The 18,043-nt window shown below is 41.7% G+C and overlaps 1 protein-coding gene across 9 annotated transcripts in view; it reads right to left on the bottom strand.

Annotated features, from left to right (window-relative positions):
- Positions 1 to 609: 609 nt before the first annotated feature.
- Positions 610 to 18,043, bottom strand: part of nav1a (neuron navigator 1a) — an 82,718-nt gene continuing 65,284 nt past the window's right edge. For 2 of the 9 annotated variants that reach the window (XM_072367914.1, XM_072367922.1), the window contains 24 exons: positions 15,032 to 15,857; positions 14,415 to 14,936; positions 13,588 to 13,629; positions 12,762 to 12,910; positions 12,459 to 12,641; positions 12,275 to 12,354; positions 12,060 to 12,083; positions 11,795 to 11,872; positions 10,226 to 10,312; positions 8,837 to 8,945; positions 8,633 to 8,754; positions 7,149 to 7,333; positions 6,903 to 7,065; positions 6,612 to 6,789; positions 6,442 to 6,527; positions 6,254 to 6,352; positions 5,983 to 6,154; positions 4,817 to 5,082; positions 4,549 to 4,700; positions 4,388 to 4,459; positions 4,088 to 4,293; positions 3,875 to 3,993; positions 3,586 to 3,774; positions 610 to 3,006 (listed from right to left, as the gene is read on the bottom strand). In XM_072367914.1, coding sequence (XP_072224015.1) covers positions 2,911 to 3,006; positions 3,586 to 3,774; positions 3,875 to 3,993; positions 4,088 to 4,293; positions 4,388 to 4,459; positions 4,549 to 4,700; positions 4,817 to 5,082; positions 5,983 to 6,154; positions 6,254 to 6,352; positions 6,442 to 6,527; positions 6,612 to 6,789; positions 6,903 to 7,065; positions 7,149 to 7,333; positions 8,633 to 8,754; positions 8,837 to 8,945; positions 10,226 to 10,312; positions 11,795 to 11,872; positions 12,060 to 12,083; positions 12,275 to 12,354; positions 12,459 to 12,641; positions 12,762 to 12,910; positions 13,588 to 13,629; positions 14,415 to 14,936; positions 15,032 to 15,857 — 4,205 coding nt within the window. In that variant the 3' untranslated portion in view covers positions 610 to 2,910. The remainder of the gene's footprint in view (positions 3,007 to 3,585; positions 3,775 to 3,874; positions 3,994 to 4,087; positions 4,294 to 4,387; positions 4,460 to 4,548; positions 4,701 to 4,816; positions 5,083 to 5,982; positions 6,155 to 6,253; positions 6,353 to 6,441; positions 6,528 to 6,611; positions 6,790 to 6,902; positions 7,066 to 7,148; positions 7,334 to 8,632; positions 8,755 to 8,836; positions 8,946 to 10,225; positions 10,313 to 11,794; positions 11,873 to 12,059; positions 12,084 to 12,274; positions 12,355 to 12,458; positions 12,642 to 12,761; positions 12,911 to 13,587; positions 13,630 to 14,414; positions 14,937 to 15,031; positions 15,858 to 18,043) is intronic. The other 7 variants (XM_072367915.1, XM_072367918.1, XM_072367919.1 and 4 more) reach the window with 7 other exon arrangements.

The following is an 18,043-nucleotide window of genomic DNA, read 5'->3' as shown; positions in this document are numbered from 1 at the left end:
TGGTGAGAGTTGGAGGGCTCGTTGGCAGCTCCACCTACCCCCTGACCCGCCTACCCACTATATTAACATCATCTTCTTCTTTTAGACTTGAGACTGCAAATCTTATAGACCAGTGGAGAGAAAACTAAAATTCAACCTGTTTATGAACAGCTCTATTTAATTATAATAGCAATAATAGGATATATTAGAACAGGAAAAGATTGGCTAAAGATGTTTTCATATATAAAAAAAAGCCATTTTCTTAAATTTTCTTTTTTTTATACTCCACCTACCTCAGTAACATGTGCTTATACCAAACTTTACACTTTTATTTTATTTGTGTATATATCCAATGTGCTCTGAAAATCACTTGATAAAAGTAATTAGCAAGTAACATTCCTTATTTCCTTCATTCAACTGTTGTGTGTTGCCTCAAATCTTTATTCAAAAACACCAAACTCTGACTGAAAAGTTCAAACAGATCAGATGGTCTTAGACCTTTTTTTGTCAATGCTTATGTTGCTCTGATGAGGGACTGATGTAGAATTGAACTGACAACTATAAAACTTGTATTGCCCTCCAGTGAATGAGAGGGATAACAAAACGCAAGCATGAAACCCAGACGAGTAATGGTGTGAAGAATGGCATGACTTTATTATGTCCATCACTCAATGTTAGACATATGAGATGTAACGTGGTTATAGACACAACCATTATTAAGCCCAGTTTTTAAGCCAAGTGCTTCTTCCTGCTTGAGGAAGACGACAAAACCGCAGAGGATGCTAATTTTTTACATACAGGGGCCAGGTTTCTCACATCTCTTAGTTGTAGTGATTGTTGTCGCAGATGCAGTGACTATTTACAGTGTTTACAATGGTGATGTCATGTACAAAAGAGAAAGAAACCTTTACAAATATTTGCATAAGAAAAAAACAAATGTCTGCTTTTAAAAACAAAGTGAAAAGAGGAAGATATCCAGTTATTAAAAATCTCTTTCCCATGATAAGGTTTAAGCGTGGTAGGTCCAATGAAAGAAAATATTTGGAACACACCAGGGATCCACGCTTTGGGGTTACATCTCAAGGCTGAAATCTGTTCAGAAACTGCTTTCCACTCTTAGGCAACTCCTCAGAGATGTTGAGTCTTTCACACTTACAATAGTGTCAAATTGCACACAAGCGGCCCAGTCATGGTACACATTCTCATTCACTGCAGAGTTAACAGACACACACGTCTTTACTAACAGCTTACCCACCTGTCAAAGGTCCAAACAGATAACCCACTCTAAGCCTAAATATGGGCCTTACGGTGACAGCATTAAAGTGGCATCAGAGTAGGTGAGAGGAAGTAATTGTTTTTCCTCAAAACTGAGGCCTCTGTGTGCTAAATCCAAGCAGCTCTTAGCAGCTTTAGGCCAAATTGTGTTTCAGGCACAGATAGACTTAGGCATAGTATCTCTACTTTACGCAAACACCTTAAGTGGAAAGTAGAGTGAATATCAGGACAGAATATGGCAGTCTGAGGTACTTCAGGGCACAGAATTCTCTACAACCCCCTTTCCTCCTTCATCACCTAACAGTCAAAATGTGAGTATGTCTTATGTGCAAACCATTAAAGTGAAGAAATTGGAGGAAGCCACTTGAATTTTGATAAAATAATTCTTATCATAATCTTTAACAATGAGTGAGAAGGAAGTTCATCTTCAGTTTGATTAAAAGTAGCATGATCACAGGATTTGAAGAGCAAATGCAAAGAGGAAGAAAAACGTGAAAGTTTTTTTTTTCTTTTATATCTCCACTTCCCCTTGTGGGATAGCATATGAGAAGTAGCGTCACAGTTAAGACCACAGTGTGCCTTGCTGTCAACCTCTCTCCCACTCTGTTTCAAATTGTGTATGATAAAGTCGGCGAGGTGACTACTTAAGATGACTGAGTACAAAATCTTACAAAATCAAGACTTTTAAAGCTGTATTCGCAGCTTTTACAGGAAAAGTTTTTGTTTTAAATACAGAATATACTGTACGCAAGCATAGTCAGAAATGGTAAACTTGATCAACAAGCAGTTTTTGTTTCGGTGTTGAGTTTCTATTATTTCTGTCAATGATGACATTTTCCTCAAAAGATTCGCCCCGAAACTGACTCATTATTCATCCATGCACGTTTCACTTGCAGCTTCACAGTTCTGATATTTGACTCATGACAACTGGCTGAACTTAAAAGAAGATAACATTCAAGGCCATGTTCATAATTTCGTTTTTTTCGTGTTGTATTCTACGGAGCACCTTTGAGAAGACAGAGAGCACAGAGAGCAATAAATACTGCCATCTACAGGATTTACTCGTGAACTGCACATTTTGGGCAACTAGCTGTCCCCTATTTGAAAACGGTCACTGCCACAGCCCTCTAAAATCCAATTATCACAAGTAAAAAATAAAGTGCATTTTGGCTGTTGTCAAGTGACGGTCCTACTCGTAGGTGACAGGATGATTATCCTCTCAAATAAAGTCTGCCTTGAAAAACCAGTGAGCACCAGTAGTTGCTGTGACATTTGTGGTGGTTAAACATAAACAAAAGAAAAGGGAACAAATAGGTCTTGACCAACAGGATTATAGGTAATATTTTGCATCATACTATTCTGGTCACCATGCATTTGCAGATTCAACAACAACCCATGTGGAACAAGCTGAGGCAAAGAGGGAAGGGCAGGTCCATGTCTTCCCCCGACACAATCGTCACAGTTTCCTATTAAAGCAGTTTAATTGTCTTTCCAATTTTGTGATAGCAGGGCAGACCAAACCCTTTGTCCATAATCACTCTCTTTATATTTAGCTTTGTAACTGCTCACTGAGCACACAATAAAGTTAATTTCTGAGTCTTAAATTCTCTGCTGTGTCGAAGAGTCTGCATTTTCTAAGCTTAATGGACAGTCAGCTCAGAGTGTAGCCTGCAGAGTGGGGTCCAGGCAGCAATCCCTCTCTGGAGACTCGATGTAGTTGGCTGACTCCTGGAGTTTCAGCAGCATGGCCATCTGAGGAACAGGATGGGACACAGAGGTAGAGTGACTCATACATGATCACATTTAATTTAGCCTCCATTAAATACATTTATTTCTTAATTCCTCAAAAGCACATGACTATAACTATTCAACACAGTCTAAGTATTTTTGGCTCTGACACGGACTGACATAACAGTTTTCTGTCACTGGTGCAAGAGTGTGCGAGTGAGTGGCTGACTGTGAGGAAAATTGTAAAATACTTTCAATTAAAACAGGAAACTGTGCATCTGTTATCACCGTCAAGCTTCACTTTTCGAATGCATTCACTAAGACGCATTAACAACATACTAATGAGGAAACAGCGTTTGCAACTACAGGGAATGCAATGCATTCTTCATGAAAGATAGCAAGGTTACAGGGTTAATTTCAATCAAGAGATTCAGTTTGAACATTTCAAGGGGTGATGGATGCTCTACATCTCCATATGTCTTAACTGAAACAATGACTTTGTTTGGCTGAATTGTAAGAAAACACATACTCTTCTATTACTCAGAGTTTCTTGAGATAAGCCTGGACTGAGACACATCTCGCATCTTTAAAACACATGCTCACCAGTGGGTCTGACTCCAGTGTGCTGGGTGGAGGTGTATCTTTGGGGGGCTTCTTCTCCTCACTTGGTGGACCTATGCTGGGTGGAGGTAGGTGAAAGAGCCTGGACTGGTCCTGCTGTGCATTGGGCCAGGGGAGGGTACCTCTCACCCACTCCACAGGATCCTCCCACACTGCCTTATGACCATGCACCTGAGAGAACAGACAGAGGGCAGTTGCAGAATTGTACTATAAAGAGAAGCTTCTTGTTGATATCACTGATGTAAGGCTTTGAAGGTTTTTCTGTTTTCACCTTGATACCGTCTTTGGCTCCCTCCTGCAGATATGGTATGATAGAGTGGTTCCAGAGGTCAATGAACCACTTCCTGAACTCTGCCACTGACACTGGGCATGACAAGAAGAAGCAAGGGCCTGAGGGATACAACACTTTCTGTTAATACTGGTCTATTCCCTGAGCCAACTCCCCCAGTCAGACTCAAGTGACCTCATGTCCACCGTATCTCACCTATGAGGAAGTCTGACGTGCTGTGTTTCTCCAGGAAAGTGTGCAGGTGATACCAGAGCTGAGGGATCCAGTCGAGAACACAGAGGAGAGCCTGGCGGCGTGCTGAGTCCTGCTCCTCCTCCTGGTAGGCCTCCACAGCTTTACGATGCAGGTACCTCAGCAGAAACCCGTTTGCCGGTTCCACATTATTGGAGAACATCACCATTCTGTTGGCAAAAAATGTTTTAACTATCTGTGAATGCTAAACTTTGCGTATAGTCATGTAAGACTTGAGAGGAAGTATTTTGACTCAGTGCTGACCTGAAGCTGAGGTGCAGTCCGTGGTTAGATGTCATCCTCACAGGCTGATTGGTTGTTCCAATAATGTACGGACTGAAGCGGCAACAGAAGATATTATGTTTAGCTTTCATAAAGCAAAACCTTTTTAACTATTTACAAAACACAACAGCCGAAGGACCCACCATTTGTGATATTTGCAGGTGAGCGCTCCATTAACAAGCTCAGTGATGGCTGCTGGATCACTAATGTCATCTATGATAACAACCAACGGCAACTCTCCTGCACTCTCTCTGTCAATTTGATTTGCTAGATTTGACAGATACAACTGCAAATCCTGCAATCATAGATATATATATATATTATATACAGCTTTGAAAAAGAAATAACAGTTTTTTATTTCTCTATAAAAGACTTAAATATGGTGGGAAAAATTTGCAGCTCATGTTTTACCTTCTGCGACTGTCGGTGCATGTTAAAGGTGACAGCAGCGCTGCGACCCACGCCACCTGGCTCATGGTCGACCTCAGACGAGTCAATCCTGCTACGTTGCAGGAGGTAGTGAGCCAGATGCTGGGCAAGATACGTCTTTCCTGTTCCACTGGGTCCAGACAGAACCAGACGCCTGTGTTTTGTCAGCAGGCTGATATAGTGCAGCATCATGGGCTTAGGGATCAGAGTCTCAAACACCAGTGAGTCAACACATTTCTCTCTGAGACCTTTATCAGTATCAAACACAATGAAGAAAGAGAGGAAAGGGAAGGAGGGAAATTATTTCCTATCAAATACAAGCATACATATATAGACATCTGTAAATCATACACTCACTTTCAAATTTGAAAATTGGAATGAAAATCCAATTATCAATAGCTGTAGTTATTTGAAGGTAATCACTATTAATTGCACATTCATTTAATTTTGTAATTTTCCAAAATTTTACCAAAACAAGACTTTTTCATGTGCAATGAAAATACAAAAAAAAGAGGAAGCACAATGTATTTGAACAGGATGTTACCAACCAAGCCTTTCCCTTTAAGAAGGGGGCCTAGTGTAACATGTGTAGCTCTGTGAATAATGTAACCTAGATCCAGCTGTGAGGTGCATGTTAACAGAAGTGGTTAGAATACCCATAATCAGCCATAAAAAGCTTTCTGGATAACAGCTATCCAAATGTTAAAGGCCATACTGAGTGTCTCAAAAGCGGAAAGAGCCAGGTTGTACTAAGTAATGAGAGGGTATCTCTGTTTCTCTTCCTCACTGCAAGCAAGTGATACTTCATCAGTTGCAACATACTTAATAAAGTGAATCATAATATCAGGTAACTGTCTCGTTACCATTCATTTGTTTGAAGTTTGTGGTTTGCATGTCATGTAGGCTGGAAGTACTCTGGATATGACCAAACTCCAGATCACATGTAGGTATAAAATCTTCCAGATTTTTATGGCAGTTGGCAAACAATGTTGCTACGTTTTTAAATATCAGCTAGAGATATTGAAACTGTGCACTTACTTCAGTTAATGCCACAGTCATTCTTGTAATGGCAATAAAGGTAAACAGTCTTGGCTTTTAACATATCAAGAAAGTAAGCACCAAGCATAGTATGTATCTGCACTACTGACCTTTTAAGGTGACACATATTCGAGCAGAACCGTCACCAAGACATCGATAAGGTACAGCCTGGGGACTGTCCCCTCCTATCACCCTCTGCTCTCCGTGAGTCAGCTGGTACATGTGCAGGGAGTCACAGGTCAGGCCCAGACTGGCTGTCGGGTCCACCTGACTTAAGTAGTCCTGAACAAAAAGAAAATGACAAAGAAGACCAAGACTGAACAACCAAGTCAGCATTAGGCCTTCTGTTGGGCCTCTGGAAGATGGCAAAGTTAGACTTACTTTGAAGATCTTAGTGATGAGGGAATCCAGAGAGGTCCAGTCAGTCCTTGCACTAATCAGCACTGAGCCCAGGTAGAACTCCTGCTGCTGTTTACTGTCCTACAGAGAGAGAAGAGCACACAAACTCCTCAGTAAAAAAGCCTCCGTATCATATGATCATTTGACTGCTCAAAGAGCTCTGTGTTTACCTCTGTTTCTCCAATACGCACAAATACTTTTACACATAGTTCCTCACGCTGAGAGGAAACACTTTGCAAGTCACCTGGACACAGTTCTGAGAAGGAAACAAAGAATACATTTCTAAAAATAACGTACTGCACTGATGTAAATGTTATACAAAGTTCTGTTCCTTCCTTACCTGGATCTTTGCAATCATTCAGACTGAGGCTGAAGGACTTGGTAAGTGACATGCTCATCGGCTGCCTCAGTGAGGGCCCGAGAAGAGAGGCCAGGCCCGAGGGCTGGGAGGTGGAGGAGGTGGGACCAGAGCCAGTTTTCAAATGGTCATTTTCCGCCTTAAGGTTCTCCACCGTGGACTAGAATACAAGCAGATTTGCACTTTAAGTTCAAGCTGTATTGGCGAATAACTGCAGAATCACATACATTTATGAACAAACAATACTGCGGATCTCAAACAGGCTAAACAAACCTCCATGTTGTTCATTGCTTCTCTGAGCTGCTCCAGCTGATGTGCAGAGCTTAAGGCCTCTAATCGGATGTCTGTCAGTTCCCTCTCTTTCTCCCAGAGCTCCGAGCGCAACTCTGATACTGCTGTGTCACCACTGTCTCCCTCCTCTGCAGTTTCCATGATCCTATAGGCCAAGACAGAGGCCTTGTCAGAGGCAGACACCCATGAAGGCAGAACTGACTGGCTCACTTTGGCTTGCATACTTACACCGAAGAGGTGGCAGATGCTGAGGTTTTAAGGGATGAAGGTTGGTTTTCGCTTGCCTCTCCCCCTTCATGAACCATCTTTGGAGAGTTGGGAGCTGAAGAATCTGGAGTGGCAATTTCCTCAATGTCTGAGTAGGTTTTGGAGCCTTTCTTAATGCTGAAAGCCTTGTTGAAGGAGCTCCTCAGCTGCACAGAAACAAAAGAGCAGACACACAAACTGAGATACAGTCACAGTTAAAAACCAGTAACCCGAGAAGAGCAAAAAAGAGGGAAGTGTTAGAATTGTTACTTAAAACATGCTTAAAGTTAAAGGAATAGTTTGTCACAGTTTCCAACACAAAACACCTCATTAACAACACATTCTGTTGTAAAAAAAACCAAAAACATTATAACATGGTAACTTAAACGTTTTAGATGGGCTGGCACGTTTTGTAAGAAATACCTATTGTGAAAGCATCACAGTAGCTATTTCCTCTGATTTTTAACCTTTATGTTAAGCTAAATGTGTTTCAGCTTCGTAATGTGAAACACTACAAGCAGAAACATTTTGGGGGTTTTGCTCCCAAGTATACTTTCAGGCTATTGTAAAAAAAAAAAAGCAATCTTAACGATAAAAATATGCTAGATTTTACAATCTAATTTTCCCTAGAATCGTCTTTCTTAGACCAACTCTTCACTCTAGTAGCATCTGCAGACATGAACATTTCCAGTTCCATTCCTATTTGGATACTCAACTTTAAAAAGAGTTTTGATCATATTTCATTCGTGGTCTTAGCATAGAACATTTTATTCCTAAGTACAAACCAAATACTGAGTCAGACAATTCAGAAATCTTGTAAAAACTAAATCTTAACCACGGTGCACATAATGATCTGAGGAAGATTCATAGTGATGTATGAGTTACAAATATTTCCACCCTCACTTTTCCATATTCAGTTTCTCCCTGTGTAACAGACAAACTATTCCTTTAAACTTTCAGTCATTGCATTTACCCAACTACTGGGTCAGTAAATGTTACGTGGGAACAGTTGGTCATGATACTGCCTACACATGTTTTTACTGAAAGATGAGGAGAAACATAACTCAAAACTGCATTTTATAAGCTAAACCTGTACTGTAAACTCCACTTTTTATGGAGCATCATGTCTGCTGCTTGCCCCTCTACCTGAATCAAAGTCATCAATTCCAATTAAATGTTTACAGAACAGTAGTGACGGAGGTCAGGCAGCAGAGATGGAGGGACTGTTTTGCAGTTTTTGATGGTTCATCATGCTGTATGACAGAAAATGACAAAAGCTTTATAGAGTACACAGTGACAGCACTCACCTCAAAGACCTGAAATGGCAAAATAACACAACACAAAGGAGGAAAAGACTCGTCATACTTCATCCATGCTGCTTTGTCATTTATATAAAGGATATTGAGCAGACGAACACCAGGCGGAGAGGATAAAACGGTTTGTAAACATGATCTATTAATTTTTACCCAGCTCTTCTTCTTTTTTTTCTTGGCATCTTGATCCTTCAAGCTGCCAACACTTGACATACTGGTTAAGCTGTTCAGACTGGAGATGCTCTCACACGAGTTCTGACGTTGAAGACGCACGTCTGGAAAACAATGAAACTCATTATTAGCGAAGTAGGTTTGGAAGCAGAGAAAAAGACAGATTAAGTTGGTTAGTCTACGGACCTTTCGTGTTGTCTGGGTTGTTTAAGGCTCCGTGTATGACAGCCTGTGCTTCTTCATTTCTGGTCTTCAGAGACTCGATGGTCTCCCGCAGCTCCATTAGCTCAGAGTCCTGCACATTTAACCAATGTTACAGAGTTGCCACCAGAACAGCTTTAATTGCCTTGTTATAGATTCTACAAGTCTGAGAACCTGTATTAGAGGAATGGATACCATTCCTCTTGGAGATAGCCCTTTTATCTGGTGCTTTGATGCTGGCGGTAGTGAGAACAGTCAAACATGTCTGTCCGAGAACAGCCATGAGAGCAAAACGTTTATCATGATTATCATAGCGATAAAATACAATCTGCTGATTGTTCCTGAAAGTGATGTGCATCAATACCTTGTTCATGATCATCTCCAGGGCTGCACAACAACTAAATAATTAATCATTGCCACAATATCAGAACATTATGACTTGAAATTGGACAAGCACATGTGTATTAATAAGGGGAGGACAAGGTTCTGGTTTGGTGCATGTTGTACAACTAACCACAATGCAGAGAATTGCATATTGCACATCATACTGTCATCACACTATTCAACAATGATATTGCATATTGCATGTTTTCCTAAAACTGCAGCCCTACTCAAATAAAATAAAAGCGGCTATATTCCCTCATTCTGTTAAGGGGTGGGGTTAATATTGTATAATTCTTTCGTCAATCAACCCAACTCAAACAAACATTATGAGCTCATACACCTGGTGGGCATAATTCCCCTCACGATGTTAGCAAGAGGACAAAGAGTCCAGAACAACAGAGCCTCACAGTGCTGCTTAATATCTGCTATGGTCAGTCCCACTTTACTCTAAATGGAGCCAGCCCGTCCATCTCCTGAAGGTTAAAGAGTCTGTGCTCCAGGCAGTTCTGCACAGGTCAATGCGCTGGCACTAACAACAAAGACTTTTCTGGTGCGGTCTAGACAGAGCTTTCAGAGGGAGCAGCAAGGCATGAAGAACTCAGAAAGACTTAACGTTCACACAAATACACACACACTGAACACCACCTCAGGCGCTGATCACTTCTTTCACACCAAAACAGGCAGAAAAATGCAGGAACATTGCTGTGAGTGCATTTGAGTGAGTGCAAAATGCTTGAATCAAGTTTGTCACTGAGCTTCTAGAGTTTTTCCCTCATTGATCCTCTGTCCTCCTTTCTTTTCCAACTCACCCCACAATTCTGCAAGCTGGGCCTCTAACCTACAATCAGCTCCTGCCACAGGCTGTGATCAAAGTCACCTCACACCATGTTAGCTCTTAGCTGGCTGCTCTTAAGACATGCATAATGCTGGAATGAGGTTGGAATTTGGGTTTGTGTGTCTTTGTGTTTCGAAGTGCAGCTGTAATGGTACCTTTTGCTCGTGGCTTATCGACAGACTCTGCAGCCGAGCGGTCATCATCGCCAAACTTTGCTCAAAAGCAGCCACCAGATTTGCCTGCTTAGAAAAGATCACAAACAGAAATAATAATTTATTGCATGCTCAAAAGTAGCTGCATGCAACAGCATATCAACATCATTTATAAGCAGACTAATCTAGCTAGAAATGAACATCCACAGAGGAACAGATTCAGTAGATTCTCCCTGCCCATGTAAATAATAAGATGAATAAAAGACAAAGGCTGAACAGGACGCTGTGTGTGCAAAATCCCATTTCTCCTTAATCTCTCTCTATCGCACATACTCCATTTAACTCAGAGGAGAAAGAGAAAATTGCTTTTTATTCTCATTTACAGAATGTATAATTAGTAGTACAGTAAAACAATAGAAGTCATTAATCCAACATGTCACTATTTTGTGTTGAGTATGACTGACAAATTCTGTATGAAGCCATGCGAAATGTCTGTATTTTATAGTTGCACAAGTAAAATAGCTGACGAGGTCACACAGAAACAAACTAGCAGAGAGGAGAGAAAAGGTGAAGCACCAAAGCGTGTATGTGTGTGTGCAGTCAAGCTAAGTGGCTTTTGGGGGATTCAGGAGGAGGTTTGGATTATTCAGGCCCAGAATGGGTAAGAAATGTGCTAAGACGGTGCAGATATGATCTGTGACTGACATCCTGCAGGTTAGTTTTTAAATCTCACCATATCGTCTTGTGCATGAAGAGTAAATTCCTGGTCTTGTGTGAACAGAAGCTGCTCTCACTCCCAGCATGACACATACATTTGTCAGGATGCCTCAGAATCAGACTGTGACGTATTAGGTATTTCTGAATGTTGTTGTTTTTAAAGTGCTGGGTTGACATCATGAATGGGTGTATTGAAAGCCAAACAATAATCTTTATCCTGACCTCAACCAAGACCTTAATAAAATCAAATAAAATCAGTTTGCTATACAAACATAATCTATCAGCATGTATCCACCTAAAAATTAGAAGCACCCTCGCATTGTATCTTAATCATCAACTGTCACTTTTTCAGTGCATGTGGCGCCCTTTTGAGTATCAGTTACTTTAGCCTCAAGGTAGTTGACACTGAGGCAGACGCTTCATCAAGATGACTGACAGGTACTGTTGTGTAAAATTAGAGGGAGGGGCTGCTGCTAATTCCTCAACTGCCTTGAGGTGAAAGGCTGCATATTGTAGCTTTAATCATGTTGTTAAAATGCCATTCAGCAAGGTTAGGTGGGGGAGATGGAGAGGCATATACCCAAAGGTTCTAATTGGTTTTGTTTTGTCTGAATAGAACATTAGTTGCAAATAACAGCAAATTAAGTAGCTCCTTCTCACATTTACAATTGCTAAGGATGTGTGTCCAATTCTAAAGAATCCTTTAAAAAGTTGATATGCATTTTTGTCTGATTATTTTTGGAAAACCCATGTGGAAAATCTCAAGTAAAACAGTGTTTCATGTAATATTTTACCCCAAAGAGCACCTTCCATGATAATTAATGTTTTGGAGGATAACAGGGAGATAGTACATACGTTTACTGTCAGCTGTGTGGTCAGGCAAGACACCTTCTCCTGCGATGATTCCAGTTCTCTCCTCAGCTTCCGGATTTGCTGCGAGGACAAACAATGCGCATTACAAAATAGCAAAAAGTCTCTAAACTTGAAAATGGCTTATGTTATCCATGAGAGTCGATGGCGCTTGTGAAATTAATAATAGACTTGTTCTCCAACAGACAATGGGGATGAGAATGATGGATGAAATAAAAGAAGGATGCAGGGCAGGAAAGACTAGACTTACCTCTCCCTGAATCCTTTCCTCAGCCTTGGGAAGAGACAGGGATAAAAGTATAGATGTTAGATAAGACAGAAAGGTGAGGAAAGAAGTGGAGACAAGGGGAAAGGAGAGAAGACTAGACGGTACCTGATACAGTCTCGAGTTCTGTTTAAAGTGTTAATCAAGAATAAAGCATCATCTTACACACACTCATACATCCATCACTGATCTGTATCTACCTGAGTCTGCATGCTGCCCACACTCACCGAGGAGTAGCTTGATGAGGCATTGGAAGCCAGGGAGAGCACAGACCCATGAACTGTAGAATAAACATCAAAAGAAAAATACAATAAGCAGCTGCTTTTAGAAACAGAAAGGACTGAACTTTACACAACAGACATCAAAACTAATCTGGTGACTCACCTTCGTCATTGGGCTCCCTGTCCCTGAAGGATCCAGACCGAACCATTCCCATGCTACGTGGCCGTTCTGCCAGTGACAATGTGCTGCCCAGCGGCGATGCCCCATACAGCTCCAAGGAGGCATCGTGTGTTGGGATGCTGTTGGACCGAGTCATCCTTGGAGGACCACCAACAGGGCTGGGTACTATGAAAACAGCAGGGTTATCAACTAGAATATATCAAACAATTGTAGAACTGTTACTGCGATGTGCAAATTATTCCAGAGATTGTTCTTCTCAGAGCCAGTGCATAAGTAGATACATACCCATATTGGTCTTAGAGGTGCGGGGAAGGGAGGTGGGTGAGGACAGCAGAGGAAGAGTGAGTGAATCAGTCATACTGAGGGCAGCATGAGAGTGCCTCCTCTCTCCTTTCTCTTTCCCTTCCTCCTCAACCTGGGAAGCTCCGTTGAAACTGCAGACACAGAGACAGTGGACAAAGTCAGTAAAACTAGTTGTGAAAGTCAATGGAAACATCTCTGTTTCTAGTATCTTTTAATCTAAGAATTTTTCGAGTATTACACAATGAGATACAATTTAGAAAAGATCACTTTAGGCTTTTTCGTACATGAGTGGTAAAAATAATTTCCTCCTCCCCGATGGGCTAGATCAACACATTCTTTGACTCATAGAGGGTCGTATTAATGACATTTCTGTACATGTGATGCCAAGATTGCATTAGTCTGTCTAATGTGCAAAGCCCTATTTATGGATGTAAAAAAACCAATGTGAAGGATGAAGCTCTTCTTGTTTTCACAGTTCTGCCAAACTGTGTAAAGAGTCAGTGGTGGAAAATAGAGTTGTCTGCATCACGTTATTCAGTATTTACTGACTCAATCTTGAGCTGGATACACACTCACAGAAAGGGATTAAGATCCAGTAACTTCTGCTTTAATTGCACAAAGAAACAAAACACACTAGCACTTAAACACATGTGCCATCTAGTGTTTTTGTGGTCTAATTGCAATCAACAGTGTTGGCCAATTGGGCAGACTACTGTGTAGGCTTTGCAGTGAATGTAGAAGCAAAAATAAAGCTGTGTGTGTGCGCGTGTGTGTTTAAGAGGGTAGCTGTATGCATGCGCCCACATACCTTAAACCTTTCTTTGGCAGCGTGTTTCTGTCTCTCTGAGAACTGTGGAGATTAAACAATATCATTATTAAAGCACCGGTGCAGGGAGTTATTAAACTCTCATGAACAGGCAGCAGGCACAAAGTGGAGCAGTAAGACTGGCAAACAGCTGATGTCAGCCAGTAATTATGACTTCATTCACTGGGGCTGGTACAACACTGATAACAGGCCCGTAGTAATAATAGCTCAGGAACCCATCAGTCTATATGTGTGTATGAGTGTGTGTGTGTGGTTGCCTTTACTTGTAGTTTCACATTGAACCAAATACATAAAATGTACCAACAAATAACAATATTTTTAACATTTGTTCAACATTTAGCATTTCATTCAGCATCTTTTTTTCTTGATAAATGACCTACAAAGCTTCTGTTAAAACTATTACAGTCATATCCTGACAAACTGGGTGTAAATAGGTTCAAATGTACCTATTCTGTAAGGTTGTTTCTTAATTTCACATCTTCCAGGTTTAATATGGATAAATATGGATTATTTTAGCCTTTTCAATATGCCATTCAACAGCATTTTGACATTAAAGGCCAATTATACTTCTACCTGTCTTGTCAATAAGGGGATGATGATATGTGAAAATTATGTAGACCAATCTGTATATGGTATACAGCCTTTTGGACTGTTCACTTCAGCCCATCCTGAGCAACTAATAATGGTGGTGCAGTTCCTAAGATGATCAGAAGGTGGGAGTATATGGCTGCTTTGTTTGTACATCTGAGCTCTATTTGGGTTAATTAACGGTGGACAGTTTTAAGATGTTTTAATTGAGCTGAACTGACCTGTCTGTGAGGGTCAAAGAGACTTTACTCCCAGAGCTCCAGTTGGACGGAGGGCATCTGTCTTCTTGTCTGTCTTTGTCTCTGGATTCTAAGGTTGTGTAGCCTCTCACTAAAGTCTCCCTTCCCCTATCTTTCTCTTTCTCTTGTGACTGAGGGGCCAGACTCATCTGCAGCGACAGAGACTCCATACTGCGATGCAGCCCAGACACTCTAGGGTAAAGCAGGGGAGAGGTGCTCCCTTCACTCCCCTCTACTCCAAGGGAGGTAACCTGCCTGGGTCCCAATCTGATGCCAGAGCTAGAAAAGCAAGCTGAGGTGTTCACATTGAGTAAAGGGGCAGGGCTGGGGGTCAGGCAAGGGCTTGTGGAGCTGCCTGCTGAACTGCAGAGGTCTTGGAGCTTGGAGTAGGGAGGAATCTTTGGAGGCAGGGCATCCTGAACCTCTACCTCCGGGCTGTTGGAGTTGAGCTTGTCCAGCTGGGCCATGGATGGAGGCTTTGCCAGGCTACGTACACCAGACAACCTGATGAAACAAAACGAAGATGTTGATACATACAAACTAATATTTCATTATTCCAGTGAAAGTGAAAGTGTGTGTTTGTAAATTAATTTCCATACCTGTGCGTGCTGGATGAGGGCAGATCCATCCCCTTTCCACTGCTGGGAGGTCTTAGCCCATGTAGCTTCCCTCCGTTCTCGGAGGGGGTCTGAGCAGGGCTGCCCTTCAGAGATCCACTACCACACTCAGAGTCAGATACTACAGCTTTCGCTTTGGCTCTCTCTTTCTCCTTCTCTCTGTCTGTTTGATTGACAGGACTGGGACTCAGGATCCCACGCCCCCCTGCTTTACCCAACCCTGTTCCAGAACCAAGACCTGAGGTGGGCTCTTTGAGTTTCGAGCCCTGCTGTGATATGGTGAGAGGTTTGATTAGCCCAGAGCCTGTGTCCATGGTGGTGCTCACTGGCCGAGCAGAGCTCGGCCGGGTTAGAGTCAGCGTATTTGTCTTTGCTGGGCGAGGCAGAGAGCGGTACTGAAGAGATGTCCTAGCGTTCGAAGACAGAAAACCACTTTGGTCGCTGCTTGAAACATCTAAACTTGTCTTGCGTCCTCCAGCACCTGCACCTGGCTTAACAGGAATACCAGACATTTTGGGACTCTTCCCCATAGTAACAGAGCCACTGGGTGTGGAGTTGACACCTGTACTTGTTGCAGTTGGTGTACTGGCATTGTTTGTGCCATTGCTGGAGGCTGTGGTGGGCTTCTTGAAACCAAAGTTTCCACCAGCGGAAGGCCTGACGAGGCCAGATGGAGGTTTACGCTGCTCACCAGCCCCAGTGCCGTTGCGATGGTCTTTACCAGCATCAGAGGAGGAACGCTGAAGTCCTGAAGTCTTCACTGCTAAGCGAGACTTGTCCATGGGCTTCCCATCTGACTTCACAGTACCTAGAGTAGAAAACAAATGTGATGAGCTTGTACAGCATTAAGCAGTGTCCAGTGAAGACTGAGACTAACCAAGCCATATTAGGACATAATATCCAATCTAAACACCTACAAGGTCTGACTGTCTGCTGATAAAAAACAAATCCCGGTCTGAGCAAACAGACAGCTGGTAGACCAGACTCACGGCCAGCTTTACCATCACACACACTGTTATCATGCAGTCACTCCTCTTTTCCATCCTGATGAGCTAAAATAGTTTATCTTTCCAGTAAAGGTTTTAGCTTTCTGGTAAGTTCATGTCTACATGTCACAGCTGTGGAGGGCTGAGGAGAACGTGCAGCATAGCTATGGAAAAGTGGTGTTCATGTTTATGAAGCGTGTCTGTGGACAAAAAAACTTCACAAAACACTCAGTCTAACTGAATTTCTCTGCTTTTGAAGGCTCTTTGGGGAAAGAGCGTGGTGGGAGAGATAACCTGGTGAAATGGGGGTGACTTGATCCCATTCTAAACAGTCCCTAACTCATAAATGAATTGGAGTTAGTTGCAAAGAGAGTAACAAACTATTAGACACATAAGTATGCCACTGTATGCACCACCCACACAAGTCCACGCTACCCACGCTCTTAATTTGTATCTAATGGGACTTGTTAAGTGAGGTTTATATACGAGGCATTAACAGAGTCAAAAACTGCTGCTGAACGAGACCCACCGGCGTGCTGCCTGGGGACATCTGGAGTCACTTAGAAGTATTTAGAAACCCACAAAAGACACGCACACATGCAATTTTAAGGCAGACATGTATACCACACACACTCACAGTTCACAGTGATCGGATCCTATAGGAATGTGACACCGACAACAGATTACGTCTGGAGTTCTTTTGTAAATGCGAAAATTGGGTTTACATGTCAAGTCATAAACTCAATCCACTCTGTAACCGCAAAGTTGCCTGATCCAAAAGCATTAGGGTGATGAAACACACACGGTCGGCAGTGAAATGCATGGACAGAATGCAGGCAAATGAATTTCCTTTTACATGAATGAAGACTGATTTTCTGTGCAGATAGATGAGCTTAAAGACTGACATGGTGACAACCGTAGAAGCAACCATGAAGTGACCCAATACAAGACGTCTGCATGTCTAAAAAGATTGAGATCTAAACTTGAGACAGAGACACAGGCAGAAAAATAATATTTGTGTAATTTCAAACACTGACACTTTTGAATTTGAAAGAAAAATGGCTCAATGTAGGTTGTGATTATGCTTATTCTACGTAAGGTTGTTGTGGTAGAGGGGAGAGCAGGTCCTGTGTACACATTCATATAAAAATACACACTAGTTGCCAAGGTTGACAAACCACCTCAGTCACAATTCCGCTGGCATCTTCTCCCGTCATATCATCACACTGCGTCATCATTTAATGTGTTGTTATCAAAATACAGCATTAATGTTTATTTGTATGGATGTGAGTGGTTTGGAAACAAGTTGGCGTCTGTCTCCGCAGCTCATGTGTACAGAATGGAAACCCATATCTGGGCAGTCGCCACCGTAGCAACAATGCAAGGATGACCCTACAGGTCTGCACTGCAAACAACCTTATTGCTGCACACTAATTCAGTTCCTCTTTCAAAAACACTGCTCAGTTATAGGGTTCTATAGTTCCACAATGTAATACGATCCACAAAGCTAGAAACATAAAACATATCAAATATAGTTAAACAAAGTCAAATTGAAAAATAATGTGGTTTCAAAACTCCACCAACATCTAAAAAAAAAAACTAAAGAAACCAATGATGATGAAACCATTTTTACTTATAAAACTTAACTGTCATCTATACTTCATTATTATTTTTAGCCCAAATTAGGAAATTTGTGTTTGAGGGCTTTACAATATAAACAATATTGTGAAAGTGGGTGCCTGACTATACTTTAAGTGATGTACATTTAGAGTTGGAAAAGAATTACCATATGAAGAAAAACACAAAGAACAAAATCAAATGTGCAATTGTATGTCTTTTAATTTGAAACTTCAGTCTTCAGTCTTGTAGTTTCAAAGTTCTTGCTTGTTAACCATCAGGCAAACTAGCCAGGTTGTTATCCTTCAGTTGCCTCTTAACTGAGTCACTCATCTCACAAATAGACTCAGTCTCCACCATCTTGGACTCTTGCTGAAGACAGCAGTCCTTA

Source organism: Leuresthes tenuis, unplaced genomic scaffold (assembly GCF_036924035.1).
Source record: "Leuresthes tenuis unplaced genomic scaffold, fLeuTen1.0.hap1 SCAF_16, whole genome shotgun sequence".
Classification (NCBI taxonomy): domain Eukaryota; kingdom Metazoa; phylum Chordata; class Actinopteri; order Atheriniformes; family Atherinopsidae; genus Leuresthes; species Leuresthes tenuis.
The sequence above is the reverse complement of the archived record's forward strand: the minus strand, read 5'-3'. Positions and strand labels throughout refer to the sequence as shown.